This window comes from Ochotona princeps, chromosome 15, assembly GCF_030435755.1.
Source record: "Ochotona princeps isolate mOchPri1 chromosome 15, mOchPri1.hap1, whole genome shotgun sequence".
NCBI classification, from domain to species: domain Eukaryota; kingdom Metazoa; phylum Chordata; class Mammalia; order Lagomorpha; family Ochotonidae; genus Ochotona; species Ochotona princeps.
This window is the reverse complement of record NC_080846.1, coordinates 2,136,354-2,154,285: the sequence shown is the minus strand read 5'-3', so window position 1 is coordinate 2,154,285 and position 17,932 is coordinate 2,136,354. Positions and strand designations below refer to the sequence as shown.

Below are 17,932 nucleotides of genomic sequence, written 5' to 3'. Positions count from 1 at the left end.
GGGCCAGGCGCGGGGACCAGGGCGGGGTGGGGCACCAGCCTGGCCTCCTGCGGGTACATGGGGAAGGCTGTGGGTGGAAGCCAGGTTGTGAGGCTCTCCTCCAGCAGGTCTCCAGGGGCTTCTGCTGAGAGACTGCCCACAGAGGGACAGGGAGCTGCGGCCCCACTCCAGGGAGAGGAGGGGGTGGGAGGGCCACGTTGGGCCTTAAGTCCAGGCTTCCAGGTCTCCCCACCGCCAGTGGACCCCTCCTAGAACCCCTGTCTTGAGATTTGGAGGGAAGGCAAGGAAGGCAGGCCAGGCTCCACCCTGCAGCCAAGCCCTCTCAGCTTTGGGGCTCTGGGTGAGGAAGCAGTCAGGCCAGGAGTTGCCTCAGGCACACAGAGAAGGGCTGTGGGGCAGGGCTGGGCTGCTGGGCTCTTCCTAACCCTCGGAGCTCTGTCAAATCAGCAGGGCAGGGCACTCTGGAGCTGCGTCTGCAGGTGCAGGGGCCGCCGAGGGCCCAGGTCCTGGCATGGAGTAGGGTGCAGGTCCCCGGCCACTATCCCCAGCCCTTGCTGGTAGTCAGGTGAAGTGGGAAGATGTGGTGTGACAGGGTCGGGGGGGGGGGTGAAGCATGCTGAGACCCTCACCAGGGGCCGTTTTGACGTACAAGATGTGACTTTCCAAGGAAGGGGCTCTGGGGTCAGCTTCCATGCAGACCCCTGCCCAGCTCACATGCAGGGCCCCCAGGGTGGGGGCTGTGGAGCACCAGTCCAGGCTGCGTATCCTTCTCGGATGCTCGGAAAACATAAATAACTCTCGCTGTCATCTGTCCACACTGCAGACGTGGCCTGGTGTGGCCAGGGGCCGGCGTGGCCAGAGGCCTGGTGTGGCCAGGGGCCGGCGTGGCCAGGGGTTGGCGTGGCCAGGGGCCGGCGTGGCCAGGACCAGCGCCCGAGGGCGCCTCACAGTCTTGCCTCTCATTCTACTCTCAGGAACCCTTGGGCAACTATGAGGTTCGCACTCCCCAAGACACAGGAAGGAACCTGCTGGGGCTTCGTGTGTGCCCAGGAGAGGAGGTGGTAGGGGGCAGAGGGGTGCCAGCAGGTCGGGGGAGAGGCTGTGGGCACGGGCCGGGGCCCCGCTGCCCTCATCCCGCAGTCCAGCCCAGACCCCCGTGGCCGCCCTCACTTGCAGGTAAACACCTCGGTGCGCTCGCTGCAGGTGTTGCACTTGACAAAGCAGCACCAATGGAACTTGCAGTTGCACTGCCAGACCCTGGTGTACTGGTGAGTGTTGTAGCCGCGGCCGCAGCACATGGTGTCGCAGCCGTCGGCGCCAGGCGAGGTACGGTTGCACAGGCGGCCCTGCGTGCCGACGCTCCCAGTGGCCACATCTTCCTCGCAGTAGTTGGGAGACTTCTCGATGTACACCAGGTCCGTCTCCATGGGCTTCTGGTAGCTGCGCAACTGCTTCACACGCAGGAAGGTGGGCTGCCGCAGGCGGCTGGCACGCACCACCTCCACCTGCACAGCCGCGTTGTACTTCTCCTTCAGCAGGTGGCCCACCTCGCGGAACTTGGGCAGCGTGGTCCAGCACGTCTTGGTGGTACACGAGCCTGACACGCCATGGCACTTACACTCCAGCTTCATGCGGTCTTCTAGCACCTGTGGGCAACAGCACAGCTGCCCTGAGCAGATCACGGCGGGCAGGGCCTCTGCCTCTGGCCTAGCCACACAGGCCTTGCCCTCTCTCCCCACTCTGAGCCCCAGGTTCCAGGGTCACTCAAGAGGGGGCAGGCGCAGGTTTCAGGCATAGCAACTCCCATGCCCCTCCCACGGGTGCCCATCCCCCATGTCAGGCAGGGGTGGAGGTCCAGCCCTGCTCCTGACTCCAGCTGCCCGCTGGTGGGCACCTCAGGAGGCAACCGATGCTGGCTCAGCTCATGGCCATCCAGAGGCAGCTCTGGCCTGGCCCTGGGCGGAGGGTGCGGGGGAATCTCTCTGTGAGTCCATCTCCATCATCTGCTTCTCAAACCGGTTCATGAGATCAGACACAGACCGCTGGAGCAGGTGTCCCGTGCAGTTTCAGAGCTCAGTGGAGCTTGTCGAGGGGGTCTGCCTTGCCCTCCGCAGCAGGTACACACAGCGGGACACGGAGGCCTGGGTGGGGCAGGAGGGGAGGCCTTGCCTCTCCCACTGCTCCTGCTGCCCCTCCTGGCATGGGCCCCGGCAAGCAGTGGGAGACTCACAGAGAGCTGGGGCACTAGAGCCAGGCTCTTGGCAGGGGGGCGAGGGCACGCATGGATCAGCCAGGCCCGGCTGGGCCGCCCCTAGGAGGCTCCACCGGGGCCGTGCGCTGTCCTTGGGCCTCCCTCCGCAGCCCCGGAAGGCCGATTCCCAGAGCCAGCCCTGACCCCAGGTACTCATTTACCCGGATCGAAAGCGCCTGCCAGCCGGGTCTGATTAAAGATAGGAAATCATTAGCTGTGGCCCCACGGCACCAGCAGGGGCCATTTGTCAGCTGTCGGGGCGCCGCCAGCCTCGCCTTAGGGCAACTGAGCCACCCTCTGCCCCCCAGAGGGTGGGCAGGCCGTGGGGCACCTGCTGTGGGCCCCAGCTCTGTCCCAGACAAGAACTCCCCCAGCAAATGCACAAACGAATGAAGGAAGGAAGGTGTGGAGGGAGCAGCAGGCCCCATAGCAACGCCCGGTGCCCTGGTACCTGCCATGGGCACGGGAGTCCCTGGGCCTCAGAGGGGAGCCCTGGGCTCACGGTCCAGTGGGGAACGAAGGGAGAAGGTAGTGTTGGGGGCACCTGCAGGGGACTTCCTGGAGAAGGTTGGGTCTGTGTTGGGCGTGGCTAGGTGACAGGAGCCCAAGAGTATGAGCCAGGCACTAGGGAGCTGCCCACAGGGGAGGACAGGGAGACTGGGCCCAAGGTGCGGCTGGCAGGGCTGGAGCTAGGGGAGAAGGGGGAGGCTGGGGCCCTCCTGGGAACGGGCTAGAGGAACATTCCCAGCAGGCATTGCAGGACTGGGTGACTGGACTGAGAGGCATCCGGCAGGGGGGCAGGGGGCGGGGGCTGGGCCAAGGGTGGCCCCCAGGAAAAGGCGCCCACGGGCCTCCTCTCCGCCCCGCACATGGTCATCTCTGCTTGACTCTGCTGCCTCCAGAAGCTGTCTCCTTCTAGCTTGGAAGTCCTCCTGTACTGGTCACACTGCCTGCCCAATGCCCTCTCTTACTGGTACTGCCAGAGTTCCCAGCCAAGTGCTCACCTCCTGCCCTCCAGACTGCTAATCGGGCTGGGGTGTCCCTGCCGCAGGCACCTCCTGGCATGCTCTGCTACGCCCTCCTGAGCGCCTGCCTCCGCTGGCCCCTATCTCTCCGTCAGCATCAAGGCCTGGCCGACCCCATGCAGCCAAGCCGGGACAGGACGAGGGGCCACGTCCTCGCTTGGCTGGGTCCCTGAGCCAGCGCCTGTGCAGGGTGTGGCCACAGGGCAGAAGAACACACAGCTCCGTGTGCAGCACACTCTGCACTGGGGCCACCACCGTAGCTGTGGTGCCAGGCAGAACCTCAGGGCAACAAGATCAGCCCTGTCCACGCTGAAATCACCCATCGGGGCTGAGGGAGGGCCCCACCTGTGCCCAGCCCAGGCTATATACGGGGTGCAGTGCCCTCCCCCCCCAAGAGCTGGCTGGGCCCATGCTGGTCCAGGCTCTGGGCACCAAGTACCCCAGGGAGTCATGTCAAGGTTGTGCCAGGTCCCAGCAAATGTCGAGCTCCCGGCCTTGCTGCCCCCCTCTCCCAAGCCCCTCCAGACAGCTACTGCTCCAGGGCTGGTCCCACCACTGCCCCACACCCCCAGCAAGGTCAAGCCACTGTCTTCTGCCCATCTGGCCAGGCGTAGCCTCCCTCCCCACCCCATGGGACAGCAGAGTGGCCAGTGGCCCTAGAAGGTCATTGCACCTGCATCACCTCAGCAGACACTGTGAGCACAGGCCTGAGTGTGACCTGGGAGGTGTAAGCGTGGGGGCAGCAGCTGAGCAGGTCCCAGGGTAGCCAAACGGCCATGGCTGTGTCCACCCACCAGTGGGGACCACATCGGGAACAGGCTCCATGCAACCTGCTTATGGTCAGGCATCCCCAGTCACAAGTGACATCAGCAGAGACCAGGGAAGGGACCGTGGGAGGACTTGGGCTGAGCCAGGCCAGAGCCCGGGAGCCACAGAAGCCAGAGCTATCGGCCCTCCCCCAGCCAGCGCCCGGCGAAGGAGGAAGCTCCAGCAGGTGTACCCCCAAACCCCCTCACAGAGCGGACTGCCTGGCGGCGGCTTTGTCCCCTGCAGACTCGCTTCACCAGACAGTGTGGTCCCCAGGGAGGGGGCACTGTCCTGGCCACCACAGCCCGAGGGTCCGCACTCAGTCCCCCAGCCCGTGAGGACCTGGTGCTGCTGAGGGAAGCCACGCAGCCACCACCAGGGTGGGGTCGCTTCCAAAGTAGGCTGGAGAATGTGGGGTGACGCCAGAGGGTACAGATGGGGAGCCCAGGCCCTGCAGGGGTGGGAGGCTGGGGCCTTGTGGGCAGTGGGGAGAGTGCTGTGGGAGCCCCACTGGTGCGCACGTGGGAGCCCAGAGGCAAGGCAGAGGGGGCAGTGTCACTGTGGCCTGGAAGCCTGAAGTCAGCCTGGCCATTAGGGCTTTTCCATGCTGCCCACCCAGCCTGGCTGCCTCACTGCCCTGCACACGAGGAACCTAGCCTGGTCCCTGCCTGGACGGTCATCCACACCAAGCCGCAGGCATCCTCCTTGGAGTAGTGACCGCAGCTTGGGGCTGTCTGAGCGGCTCTGCCATCCCCTAGGCCTCAGCTTTCCTCATCCGAGCGATGGGTGAAGCAGGTCCTTTCACTGAGGTTGAGGGGAGGTGTGCGAAAGTCCCTGCTCAGAACCCACCTCCCGGGAGGCTCGGCCTCACCTCCTCATCCAGGGAGTCCACCTCCCGGGAGGCTCGGCCTCACCTCCTCATCCAGGGAGCCCACCTCCCGGGAGGCTCGGCCTCACCTCCTCATCCAGGGAGCCCACCTCCCGGGAGGCTCGGCCTCACCTCCTCATCCAGGGAGCCCACCTCCCGGGAGGCTCCGCCTCACCTCCTCATCCAGGGAGCCCTCTGGAATGTCCTTGGGTGCATGGGCCTGCCCACTGCACCAGGCCCCTTTTAGATACGGTCCGGGGCCTAGAGAGAGCTGCCGCCGGGGTCCTCACAAGCTGGCTCCCACTCGCCCCTTCAGGGCTCCCTCCTGTGGACCCCAGTCTCCCACTGCCCCCCGGGGGCAGCCCTGAAGACCTCACACAGGCTCCACCCACCAGGCCCACGTTGTCTGCCTACTCCTGCCCTGTGGCCAGCCTGGCACCTGGCACAAGGAAAGGGCAGCTGGACTCTGCCAAGGCCTGTGGAACAGAGGTTCTTCTCCAACTCCTCTTCCCCTGAGGCCCTGGTTACAGCCACCAGGGACCAGGGAGCCAGGCCCCCGAGGCGTTCCACTCCACCGGCCGCCCTATCTCACGCCATCTTGCCGCCTGGCTCCTCGAAGCCAGTATGTAAGGCCTTATCTCCCCACGGGGCTGGTGGCTGGGCTGGCTGTGACTTCTTCCCCAGTGTGGCCCTACCTGGCCCACCCTCTCTCCCCCACTCATGCGTGAAGGTAGCTACTCCTAGGGGGCCCTGGCTCCCGGTTTCTGCCTGCTAAGACATCCTCTTCCCTGGGTTCCTCCAGGGGCCCTGAACCAAGGCTGCCGCTTCAGGGGTTCCCAGCCTGGTCTGGCCCAGCCGCCACTGCACCCTCCAGCCAGTGGGCCACATCAGAGCCTCAGGGTTCACATCTCGGGAATGGGGCAGTAGCACATGCCTCCTGGAGCCCCCTCACCTTCCTGCCCGCCTCGTTGTTGTGTAGGTTCATGAGGCGCCGTGCGTTCTTCTTGATCTCGCGGGCGTCCACGAAGCGCCGGGAGAAGTCGATGCCGTAACGCACGTCAGCCGAGCAGCCGCCCCACTTCCAGCCCTCGGCTTGCTTGTAGTAACCCTGCTTCTCACGGTCGCAGCCACAGTTACTCAGGTTGCCCTGGCTGCAGGCAGCCGTGACGGCGTGGGCCACGCCAGCCGCTGTGATGGCGTAGGTGAAGGCGGCCTCGCGACTCCCTGCGGGGAGAGCAGGGGAGCGCAGTGAGGGTCCCAGCAGCCGGCTGCCTGCCCTCTCCGAGCTTCCCACAGACGGAGCCCGCCTGGCAAGGCTGCCCCGATGGCAGGTGTACGCAGTGAGCCTCCCACCAGCAGCTACCCCCTTCATCACTTGTTCCCAAGAGCCTGAGCTGGAGGAGTGCTGGATGCTGGGAGAGGCCAGGGGGAGGGGTCCACACCACATGCCCCTCCCCTCTGCTGGCCTCACAGAGGGAACAGGAGCCCAGGCACAACTTCACCCAGGCCCCTGGTGGCCACCTCCCCGTCCCTTATCCCAGGTTGCCAGGCCCTGCCTCAACCCTGATGCCCCAGCCTGGCTCAGGAGCGCTGAACTGCCGGGGCGCAGGCACCAGACTTCCCTTCGCCGAACCACCAGCCAGGGCACACTCTGCACCCTGCACCCTCACTGGCTCCCAGGACAGAGCTGGGAGAGCAAAGACTCGGCTCTGTCTCTCCTACCCAGGAACGGAAACTTGGGCCTTCCCTGTGGCCTTGCTGGTCTTTGGGGTTGGCCCCAGTCCTAAAGACTGTACAAAATTTGGCTCCGGTGCCTCCTCCTCCTCCAGGCAGCCTTCCCAGATTCCCAGGCAGGAGAGGACCCAGTGCTCCATCTGCCTCCATCCCAGCCCATGGCACAGTCCACCTTAGGCCAGGATCTCCTGAAGCCACATGCACCCCTACTCTAACGCCCACATCTTGGCTGCCCCCCAGCTTGCCCATAGCTGGGCCTGTGCTGTCCCCATGTCCCTGGCACCTGGCAGTGTGCAGGCCCTGGGCATTGCCAGTCAACACTGCCCAGGGGAGCAGGAGCCAGACTCTAATGAGCAGGACCCTGGCAGGACCAGCACGCAGTCCTGGCCGGAGGTCCCGGCTGCTGTCCACTCTGCTGGAGGCTGAGGGTAACATGCAGGGTCAAGTCAGGCCTATCCCAGGAGCAGCCACTGGGCACCAACCGCATGGGCAGCCCTGTACTGGGCACGAGAGCAGGTGAGCGCAGGGTGCCTCTTCCCCAATGCTGCCCCGCCCAGGTAGGGCCAGGTGAGGCCACCCACGAGGCTTTGGGGAGCTCTCTGTTGTCACAGGAGGGGCAGCAGTGTCTTGGGGAAGTGGTGAGGAGGCCCAGGACATCCCAGGGTCTGAGGCAGCTCAGAACTGCCCCCTTCAAACACCCAGCAGTGCCAGGCCTTGCCCCATGCCCAGTCTCCCTTCTGGAGGCCCACACCTTGCACTGCACCAGGAAGCACTGGCCCCAGCTTTCGGGGGGACCCTGCCAGCTCCGGGCTCTGCACTCTGCTGCCATGTGCCACGTGGCTCACTGAGGCACCTGCAGGAGCCCAGATGTTCAGAGACAGGCACGAGGAATCTGAGACTCAGCTCCCCAGCCTGGGGAGATGTCAGGTCCAGAGGTGGGCTCCTGGAATCCCTGCTCTCCCAGGGGGTTCCCTATTCTTGGGACTAGGCCGCAGGAAAGCTTCCTGGAGGAGGTGAAATCATGATAGAGTAAAGTGAACAGGGAGCAAAAGTGAGCCTCCTGCGAGGCTGTGTGTGTTCTGTGGGATGTAGGGCGTGAGGAGTGTGCATTGCGTGTGTTATGTGTGTGCCCCTGGGCAGTTGTCCCCACAGGAGTGCAGGGGCCAGGTGTGGGAGGGGCAGCCACGGGCACAATGGGCTGCCTGGCCAGGCCTGTGCTGTGCTGGCTGCTGTCCTGGCCACTGCCCACTGTCTGCCCCTGCCCCAGGTTCCCTCAGCTTTCCTGCCCCCAGGCCCAGGCTTTGCTTCTATTACTGGCTCATGGATGAGGAGGCCATGGCCCAGAGAAATGCCCACATCACGCCTGAGGCTCTGGCACAGTTGTCTTGCCTTCCCTGGGCACTGCCAGGCTTGTCCAGGGTGAAATCAAGGCCTGCTCCCTACACTGAGTGCCAATTGCCCTGAACCTGTACCTTGTTCCACAAGAGCGATGATTCCCAGGTTTCTGAGCCGCTCCTGGAGCAGACAGGGATGATGCGGCCACGGACGGCCCCTCCCAGGCCCCCAGACACACAGGATGCCAGGACCCGTCCAGGTCCCACACATCCAAGGGCCCCACCAGGACAGGGCGGCCAGGGAGTTCTTCACGTCACAGCCAGGCCTGGGGCCGGGACGCCTGTGAGGGAGTGTGCAGGTACAGGGGTGTGTGTGTGTGTGTGTGTGAGGTTGTAGGTCTGTGTGTGTGAGTGTGTGAGATTCAGGTCTGTGTGTGTGAGGCTGTAGGTCTGTATGTGTGTGTGAGGCTGTAGGTCTGTGTGTGTGAGTGTGTGAGATCCAGGTCTGTGTGTGTGAGTGTGTGAGGCTGTAGGTCTGTGTGTGTGAGTGTGTGAGGCTGTAGGTCTGTGTGTCTGAGTGTGTGAGGCTGTAGGTCTGTGTGTGTGAGTGTGTGAGGCTGTAGGTCTGTGTGTCTGAGTGTGTGAGGCTGTAGGTCTGTGTGTGTGAGTGTGAGGCTGTAGGTCTGTGTGTGTGAGTGTGTGAGGCTGTAGGTCTGTGTGTCTGAGTGTGTGAGGCTGTAGGTCTGTGTGTGTGAGTGTGTGAGGCTGTAGGTCTGTGTGTGTGAGTGTGTGAGGCTGTAGGTCTGTGTGTCTGAGTGTGTGAGGCTGTAGGTCTCTGTGTGTGTGAGGCTGTAGGTCTGTGTGTGTGAGTGTGTGAGGCTGTAGGTCTGTGTGTGTGAGTGTGTGAGGCTGTAGGTCTGTGTGTGTGTGAGGCTGTAGGTCTCTGTGTGTGAGGCTGTAGGTCTGTGTGTCTGAGTGTGTGAGGCTGTAGGTCTGTGTGTGTGAGTGTGTGAGGCTGTAGGTCTCTGTGTGTGTGAGGCTGTAGGTCTGTGTGTGTGAGTGTGTGAGGCTGTAGGTCTCTGTGTGTGTGAGGCTGTAGGTCTGTGTGTGTGAGTGTGTGAGGCTGTAGGTCTGTGTGTCTGAGTGTGTGAGGCTGTAGGTCTGTGTGTCTGAGTGTGTGAGATTCAGGTCTGTGTGTATGAAGGTGCAGCTGCGCACTATCGGTGCATGTGGGTATGCGGTGTATGCATCTTGTCCTCTGCCTGGCATGCATCTGCCCAGCCTTCCTGGCTTCCCTGGTGCCCAGGTCCCTTGGCAGCGCCCGGCCCCGCCTGCCGGCTGAGTCAGTGTCTCCCCACCGAGCTCCTCCCGCTGTTGTCGTAAACAGAACACGGGGAGCAGCCACACCAGGTCCCAACACGCCGGCCGCCCGCGCAACCAGGCCTTTGTTCCCACCCAGGGCGGCCCTCCCAGGGGTCGTGCCCCCGCTGGGCAGCAACAGTGCCAGGTCCTTTCAGAGCCATCGCCACTGCCCTGGGCTACCTCCCTCCTGGCCTCCTGCACCAGGGCTGCAGCCTGTGTGTGGCGGCCAAGCTGCATCGTCCCGGGCCTCTGAGCCTCCGGGCCCCCTCGGGTATGGGGGGGGGGTTGTTCAACCATTCTCTGCAGGCCGGCCTCCCGGGGTGTGGGCCTCAGAACCCGAGCCGGCTCCTTCCTGGCACTGGGCCTGGCCCTCGGAGGCTGGGCCTCGCCCACCCAGTGCTCTGTGCCCTTTGCTGGAATGGGCAGCTAGGTATGGCCTAAGGGGAGGCCCTCCTGCCCCCCAGTTCTTCTGGTGCACATGGGTACACTGAGCCACCAAGGACATGAGGCTATACCCAGGGTTGCACAACAGGAGCTGGACCACTGGCCGCCCCCCCCCCTACAGGTTCTTTGTCCATCAGCATCCTGGAACAGTCCCAGACCACGCTGGAGTGGGATGCCTTTCTGATTCTGGCCCATAAGGCTGCACTTGTCCTGGAGCCCTGGCTGCTGGAGCCTGGGAAGTGCAGGTACAGCTGGTGGGGTGGGTGATCACACCATACAGCATGCTGCATCTGGGCTTGGCAGACCCCAGGGGTGCAGCTGGCACAAGGCTGGAGCCAACAAACTGTTTCCCAGTTTGGACCCAGTCGATGTGTTCTGGGCTTGCACCAGGCCTGGCATACAGTGGGCACTCAACACAGGCAGCTTGAAGGGCCAAAGGGACTGACATGTAACGTCTGTCTTCGGTCAGAGGATCGGGGATTGCCCTGCACCACACAGGAGAACCCGGGTCCAGAGGTCCTCTCTGCCCTGACCCAGCCATGTGGGGCACTTGCCATCCCCTGTGAGAGCCACAGAACCACAGGAGCGCTGGTAAATCGCAGGGGTTGGCCAATGTTTCTAGAAGTCCAGGAAGAAAGGTGGTTTGGCCAGGTGAGCGTGTCCACAGCCTGCAGCAAGCTAGCAGGGCGCCACACTCCCCTTGCATGGGCAAGTCCGTGCGCACGTCCATGCCCAGAGGTCACCTGTGGCCACCAGCGTGGGCCACATGGCCCTCAGCCTTCAGCTGGGCTTGCTCTACCAGCTGGGTGGGGTGGACAATCCGCAGGACGTGGGTCACCCTCTCTCGTCTCCCCACCTCCCCTAGACCACACCTCATGGGGGATGTGCTGTGGCCCCCTGCATGTGACAAAGGGCTCCCACAAACCCAGCCCCGTGCCGAGCTCACCAACCACGCTCAGCACCACTGTCCCCCAGGCAACTCACATGAGCAGATTAGGGGAGGCCCTTATGCCTGGTCATGTCTGAGGTTGGCACATGATGGGTGGGGCACAGCGTCCTCTGGCAGCTGGGGGTGTTAGCAGGGAAGGATGGGGGCGGGGAGGCCCCCATGCACACAGCAGCAGCCCCATCCCAGGACTCTGGGCTCAGGGGCGGGGCGTAGTGGCTGGGGGAGTATGCGGAGGGCCCACCTCTGCCCCCTCCCCTCAGCCCACTCCTAAAAAAACCCTTCTGGCTTCCAGCTCCAGGGGCCTGGTGCCTGCCTGTTGTGGCCGCACCTGCAGGCTGGCCTGGGCCGTCCCGGCTCTCCTGGGTCACCAATCCGGTGACACACTCCCCGTGTTGCTCCCTAGGGCCCAAGTCGCCAACAGATTCTCCCGGATACTGGGGCCCCTACTCTGGTTCTGCTGCCTCCCCCAACCCCCAAGCCCACATGGGGGGTCCCACTCCCCCTCAAGCCTGTTGCCAGTCACCAGCAGAAAGGAAGGGCCTGGGCCACTAGTCCCGCCCCATTGCTACAGAAACAGGGCTGGGTGAGGACTCCAGAGGCTGCCAGGCACAGGGAGGGGCGGGAGGCCACGGCAGTGGAGGAGCGAGGCCAGAGCTGGCATTGACCCACCTCTCAGGAGCTGAGCAGCTGGCACCCATCGGGCCCTGGGGCGAGGCCAGCACGGCTCAACTACCCAACAGGGAGCATTGGGTGGCCTAGGCCTGGGGGCACGGAGCCAGTTCAGTGGGTACTGCAGACACTGGGCCTTCAATGGGGCACGGGTAGGGGTGTCCTCAAAGTACACCCTGAGATGTAGCCAAGGCTGCAGGCAGGGACCACCCAGAGCAGTCCCCTCTTGTGCCCCTCGGCCTCTGGCACGGCTTTCAATGGCTGCTCCCAGCTTCTGTCCTGCGTGCGGGACCCCTAGGTCACAGTCCCACTTCCTGCTGCAGCCAGCCCTGGGCAGAGCCAAGAGCCTACACAGACCACTTGTGACGCATACACTGCCAGCTGAGCTCAGCCCGTCAGGCCTGCGACCAGCTGTACCAATCTGGTGCTGGGCCTTGTCGGGGCAGCCAGATCCAGCACACCAGGCCAGCATGGCATGCAGGGAGAGCCTGGAGGAGACCCACTCTGCTGGGGCGTGGGTGGCTGGAGGGAGAGGAGAGAGCGAGAGATGGCCCCAGGAGAAGAGGCGCTGGCAGGAGGGAGGGGCTCCCAGGAGCCAAGGCCTGGAGGCACAGAGGGGCCACGTGTGGCAGGAGCTCTGCTTTGTACCAGAAGGAAGGGGAACAGGAGAGGGGACAACCAGATGAAGGTGTCCACTTCACCTGGGGGAGTAGGGAGTTACTGCAGGCTCGGGAGGGAGCGACTGGCGTGTCAGTAAAGGGCGTTGGTGGAGGAGACACGGCTGACAACAAGGACCAGAGAAGCAGGCCTAGCGGTGGCCACAGGGCAGGGAACGGATCCCACGCTTCTGCCCTGACCGTGGTCCAGGAGAGATGCACGGACAGCCGAACTGAGCAGCTGGAGGGCAGTGAGCGGCAGCGGAGTGGGACCCCCCTGCAGCTGTATGCCATGGGGGAGGCGGGGCCAAGGACAGGTCAGAGAGCAGAGGGACCCCGTGGAGGGAGGCAGACACAGGGCCTGGAAGCCACGAAAGGGGGAGGAGCAGTCACTCCTGGGAGGACAAGAAGTGGCAGGAGATGCAGCCAGCGAGTGTGGACAGCTGGACCCAAACCTCTGCCTCCAGTCTTCTCATCCCAATGGTTTGAGTTATCCAGGTGGGCTTCCTGCAGGCGGGGTCTGAGACCAGGAAAAAGGGGGAGGGGCAAGGAAGAAACTGGACCCCAGGGGCCCTGGCTGTGGCTTAATCCTCCAGGAAAGGGCCACCTCTCACCCCCGCACCCAGTCCTCCCTCCCCCGTGAGTGGAACCACAGACCCACCCACTGCAGCCCAGCCAACAGGACACTCAGGAAGAATACAGCATGACCATTATCGGCAGGTGGCCATGGGGCTCCCTCCACAGGAGTGACAAACCCCACCTGGGGCCTGGCCGCAGGGAGATGCTGGGTGGCCACGGGGACCCCACATGTCGGGTGGTCTCTAGCACTCAGTCGACCACTGAGCGGACTGTCACCCTCTCCACCCCCACCTTCTTGCACTAGCCCTGGGCTCCCGCAGGGGCTCTGGGCCACTCACACTGGCCAGCAGGCTTAGTCCCTCAGCTGGGGCGGGGGAAGCTCCCAGTTGCCTCGGAGCCTGACGCCTCGGGGGTGGGGGCCAAGTAGGCAGGTGGGCACCTGTGATGACATACCCCACACCGCGGCAGGCAGGAGTGTCCGCACCGCCCTGCCCGACGGGCACCTGGATCGTGGCAGCTGCACTTGGGTGGCAGGGCCTCAGGGAGAGGGCGGTGCCACCCTCCTGGCTGCGCCAGGTGCCACCCACGGCTGCTCACCGCAAAGCGGCCCCTAGGGCTTCCCCAGTGCCACCCCCAGCCCCATGCCGGCATTCCAGGCTCTGCAGAGCCTGGGCCAGCCTGGGCCCCAGCAGTGGGGCTGTTCAGCAGGCCAAGCTCATGTATACTCCAGGATGAGAACAGGCCGTGCCTGGGGCTGGACATCCTGCAGGACTGCTGCTGGGCACCCATGCCCCCCACTACCCCTCACCATGGGGTGCACAGTGGGGAATCCCACTGTGTGCCCCCAGGTGTGTTCATAGAAAGCCTACTATGTGCACGTACCAGAAGAGGCTCAGGTACCCCACCACCACATTCACACACCATGGGGACCTGCTGTCAGCCAGGGATGAGACCTGGCTCCACAGTGGGCTGGCAGGGCTCAAATCCAGAGCAGACCCCCGACACGACCTCAGTCTCCTCAACTGAGCAGTGAGGAGGGGTCCTGGGGACAGCATAGCCACCAAGGTCCCCATGCCTTGAGTGACACACTCCCGTGTTCTCCGTGACCACCAGAGCACCCGCCTGCCAGGCTGCCAGCCTGCGGCCTCATGTCCCCAGAGCCCAGGCTGCCTCCGCTCAGCAATGAGGCATGACCACGGGCAGCCAGTGGATGACCTGGGCCCTAGGCCCCCAGTCCTGATGCCAGGCCACGCTAATCCAGAGGCCACATCAGCTGGGAGGCCATGCCAGCCTAGAGGCCACGTCCACTGGGAGGCCACGCTGGTCCAGAGGTCGTGCTAGCTGGGAGGCCACGCTGGTCTGGAGGCCACATCAGCTGGGAGGCCATGCCAGCCTAGAGGCCACGTCCACTGGGAGGCCACGCTGGTCTGGAGGCCACATCAGCTGGGAGGCCATGCCAGCCTAGAGGCCACGTCCACTGGGAGGCCACGCTGGTCTGGAGGCGCCCTTACCTACTCGGAGCTCCTGCCCGAAGACAGTCTTCTCGCCCAGGGCCGAGCAGTTCCAGCGCCCAAAGCGGAACTGGTACTGGCACTCGTTGATGCCCATCTGTGCCCCCTCCCCGATGACGATGATGGCGTCCGGCCTGCTCTGGCAGATGGCACGCTGCCTCGGGGCCAAGCCAGGAATCTTGTTGCAGATGATGTTGGCTCCCAAGGCCACCACGGATGACAGTGCTCTGCAAAGCGAGACAGAGACAGTGGTGTGAGGCCAGGCGGGCAGCGGGCACCCCTCCCCAGCCTCTCGGGGACCAAGCAAACCCCTGGGGAAGCCATGCCTGCCTGTCCTGGACCTTGGAAGCAGACACACAGAGCTCTGGCACCAGGAGTCCGGGGCTGCTAGGGCTCCTCCTGCCTGCCCCCCGCCGCCCCGATGCCCCAGGAGCAAGCTGCCTGTGGGGAGCCAGGCCCACGGGCTGTACTCCGCTTCTCCATGAAGTGACCGCAGGAAGCACCTGCCTTGCCCCCGGCACCATTGCATGGCGTTGACAAGCAGCATGGGAAAGGCTGCCCACAGTGGCCACTGTTGGAGTCAATCCCTCATCCTTCCTTTTCTTTTTTAAGATTTATCTTTGGGTCCGGCGGCGTGGCCTAGCGGCTAAAGTCCTCGCACTGAACACACCGGGATCCCATATGGGTGCCAGTTCTAACCCCGGCAGCTCCACTTCCCATCCAGCTCCCTGCTTGTGGCCTGGGAAAGCAGTCAAGGACGACCTTGGGACCCTGCACCCGCATGGGAGACCCGGAAGAGGTTCCTAGCTCCTGGCTTCAGATCAGCGCAGCACCGGCCGTTGTGGTCACTTGGGGAGTGAACCATCAGATGGAAGATCTTCCTCTCTGTCTCTCCTCCTCTCTGTATATCTGACTTAGTAATTAAAAAAAATAAATAAATCTTTTTTAAAAAGATTTATCTTTGTTTGAAAGGCAGATTGGATTTATGGAGAGAAGGAGAAACAGAAGCTCTTCCATCCACTGGTTCACTCCCCAAGTGGACGCAATGGTTAGAGCTGAGCCAATCAGAAACCAGGAGCAAAGTCCTCGCCTTGAACACCATGGGATCCCATATGGGCGCCGGTTCTAATCCCGGCAGCTCCACTTCCCATCCAGCTCCCTGCTTGTGGCCTGGGAAAGCAGTCGAGGACGGCCCAAAGCATTGGGACCCTGCACCCGCGTGGGAGACCCGGAAGAGGCTCCTGGTTCCCAGCATTGGATCGGCGCGTACCGGCCCGTTGCGGCTCACTTGGGGAGTGAAACATCGGATGGAAGATCTTCCTCTCTGTCTCTCCTCCTCTTTGTATATCCGGCTTTCCAATAATAATAAAATCTTTAAAAAAAAAAAAAAAAGAAAAAGAAACCAGGAGCCAGAAGCTTCTTCTAGGTCTCCCACACGGGTGCAGGGTCCCAAGGCTCTGGGCCGTCCTCGAATGTCTTTCCAGGCCACAGACAAGGAGCAGGAAGATAAGTGGGGCAGCTGGGACATGAATCAATGCCCAGAAGGGATCCTGGCATTCGCTAGGTGAGGATTTAGCCACTGAGCCATTGTGCCAGCCACTCCTCACTTTTTAAAGATTTATTTATTTATTTTTTTAATGGAAAGGGAAAATGTTGAGAGAGACAGAAAGATCTTTCAGTTGTTGGTTCACTTCCCAAATGGCCACAACAACCAGAGCTGAGCTGATCCGAAGCCAGGAGCCAGGAGCCTCTTCTGGGTCTCCCACGCGGGCGGAGGGCCCCAAGGCTCTGGGCCGTCCTCGACTGCTTTCCCAGGCTACAAAAGGGAGCTGAACTGGAAGTGGGGCAGCCAGGACACAAACCAGTGCCCAAATGGGATACCGGCACTTACAAAGGATTAGTGTTAAGTCACCATGCCAGCCTTTGGGGGACAATGCTTTTGGGTGGCTGTTGTGCCTGTCCCCCAGGGGACTCTTGGGCAGCAGCAGATTGCGCTGCCGGGTGCTGGACAGAGGTGTCCCTGTGTAACACCTCAAGCCCTCGGCAGGCGGCCGCACCTGTCACATTCACTCTCGCCAGGATTTCAGCTTTGCTGTTTTAGTGAAGTTTGAAATTTGCACACAAACAATGTCAGCCAAGTTCTGTGAGTTCAGGCCCATACGCAGGCCCACAGACGAAGCCACACACCGACAGGCAGTCCACCGGTTCCCCACTTCTGTCCCCACCCCTAGCCTTGCTTCCTGCCCCACTCGCGGCTAGTACCCCACAGAAGGTGGCTTCGGTCTTGCGTCCCAAGTTGGTCCCCATCCTGGTTCAGGCTGGACAACAGCCCAGCACCTGCCTGTGTCTGGCTTTGCTTATCTCCTCGCTGCTGGCAGACACCCGGATGCTGTGCACCTGTCGGCAACCTGAACGTGCAGGGACACGTTTTGCTTCAGTCCCCGTTTTTCATCTCAGGCACACACCTAGGAACGGAATTGCCAAGTCCAAAGGGAATCTTCTGGGTTCTCTGGGCACTGGCCACCTGTTTCCCGCGGTGGCTGGCAAGCATGCAAGGAGGGCAGCAAACTGGAGGGAGGGCATGGCCAGGCTCCCACCCACTTGGGGACCTGCATCCCACTCCCAAATAACACTCAGTGAGGGGAGACCACCAGGGAACCCTGCTCTGGGCACCCCCACTTCCCATTCTGCCTCCTTTGCTCTCTGCCTGCCAACCCAGCTTGGGAGAAAGTGGTCAGTGTTTTTCCAGGGCAGCTGAGCACCCAAAGCCAGCTGGAAAGTCCCCACGCAGCCAAGCCCGCAGCACGTGCTGCAGCCAGGGCGCCTGCCCGACACTCAATCCCCAGCCCGCCCACCGCCCCACCCGCTAATCTGGCTGGGACCCCCCTGGGTCTTCCACGGGCACAATGGGCAGAAAAGCCCTGGGCTTGGGTGAAGGAAGCCCGTGTGTGAGGGTGGGGCAGGGAATGGGCTGGAATCTGGGGAATTCAGTACCGAGTAATTGTAGCTCCTGGAAACCGAGCCTGGGAACTGGGGGGGACGGGTGGCCTCGGCTGGCCACCATGCCACCACACTGCCTACCCCAGATGCCTGCTGCAGGCCCTGGCCACCAAGTCCCCTGCTGCCCCTGCTGGAAGTAGGGCTCAAGGCAGAGCCCAGGCCAGGAGCAGATTACGGGCTAGCTTGTCCCACCCGCCCACCCCACCAGTACCCAGTCTGACCATATGGCTCCCCTGCTCAGGGCCACCCATAGTTCCCCCTGCCCTGGAGACCATACAAGTTCCTCTGCTTAGAACTGGGAGGGGCAGCGGGCGGGGGCAACCTCTGGACAGGGCTGCATCCTGGCATCCCCCTGTGTCGGAATAAACCAGATTCAAGAATTCCAGCTGGTGCGAGCGCTGTGGTGCAGTGGATCAAGCTGTGGTCAAGGGTGCCAGCATTCCATATGGGCACCAGTTTGTGCTCCGGCTGTTCCACTTGACTCAGTTCCCTGCTAATGTGTCTGGGAAAGCAGCAGAGGACGGCCCAAGTGCTTGGGCACCTGTCACTCACATGGGAGACCCATATGGAACTCCTGGCTTCTGGTTTTGGCCTGGCCCAACTCTGGCTCTTACAGCCATCTGGGGAGCAAATCAGAGAATGCAAGACCTCTCTCCATCTCATCCTTTCTCTCTGTAACTCCAACTTTAAAATAAGTAAGAGAGAATTGCATCTGAGGGCCCGGCGGCATGGCCTAGCGGCTA

General features: G+C 62.8%; 1 protein-coding gene across 2 annotated transcripts in view; it reads right to left on the bottom strand.

Moving 5' to 3' along the window:
* Positions 1-929: 929 nt before the first annotated feature.
* Positions 930-17,932, bottom strand: part of WNT7B (Wnt family member 7B) — a 32,546-nt gene continuing 15,543 nt past the window's right edge. For both annotated transcript variants that reach the window (XM_004589423.2, XM_004589422.2), the window contains exons 2-4: positions 14,190-14,416; positions 5,904-6,175; positions 930-1,646 (exon numbers count right to left, since the gene is read on the bottom strand). In XM_004589423.2, coding sequence (XP_004589480.1) covers positions 1,167-1,646; positions 5,904-6,175; positions 14,190-14,416 — 979 coding nt within the window. In that variant the 3' untranslated portion in view covers positions 930-1,166. The remainder of the gene's footprint in view (positions 1,647-5,903; positions 6,176-14,189; positions 14,417-17,932) is intronic.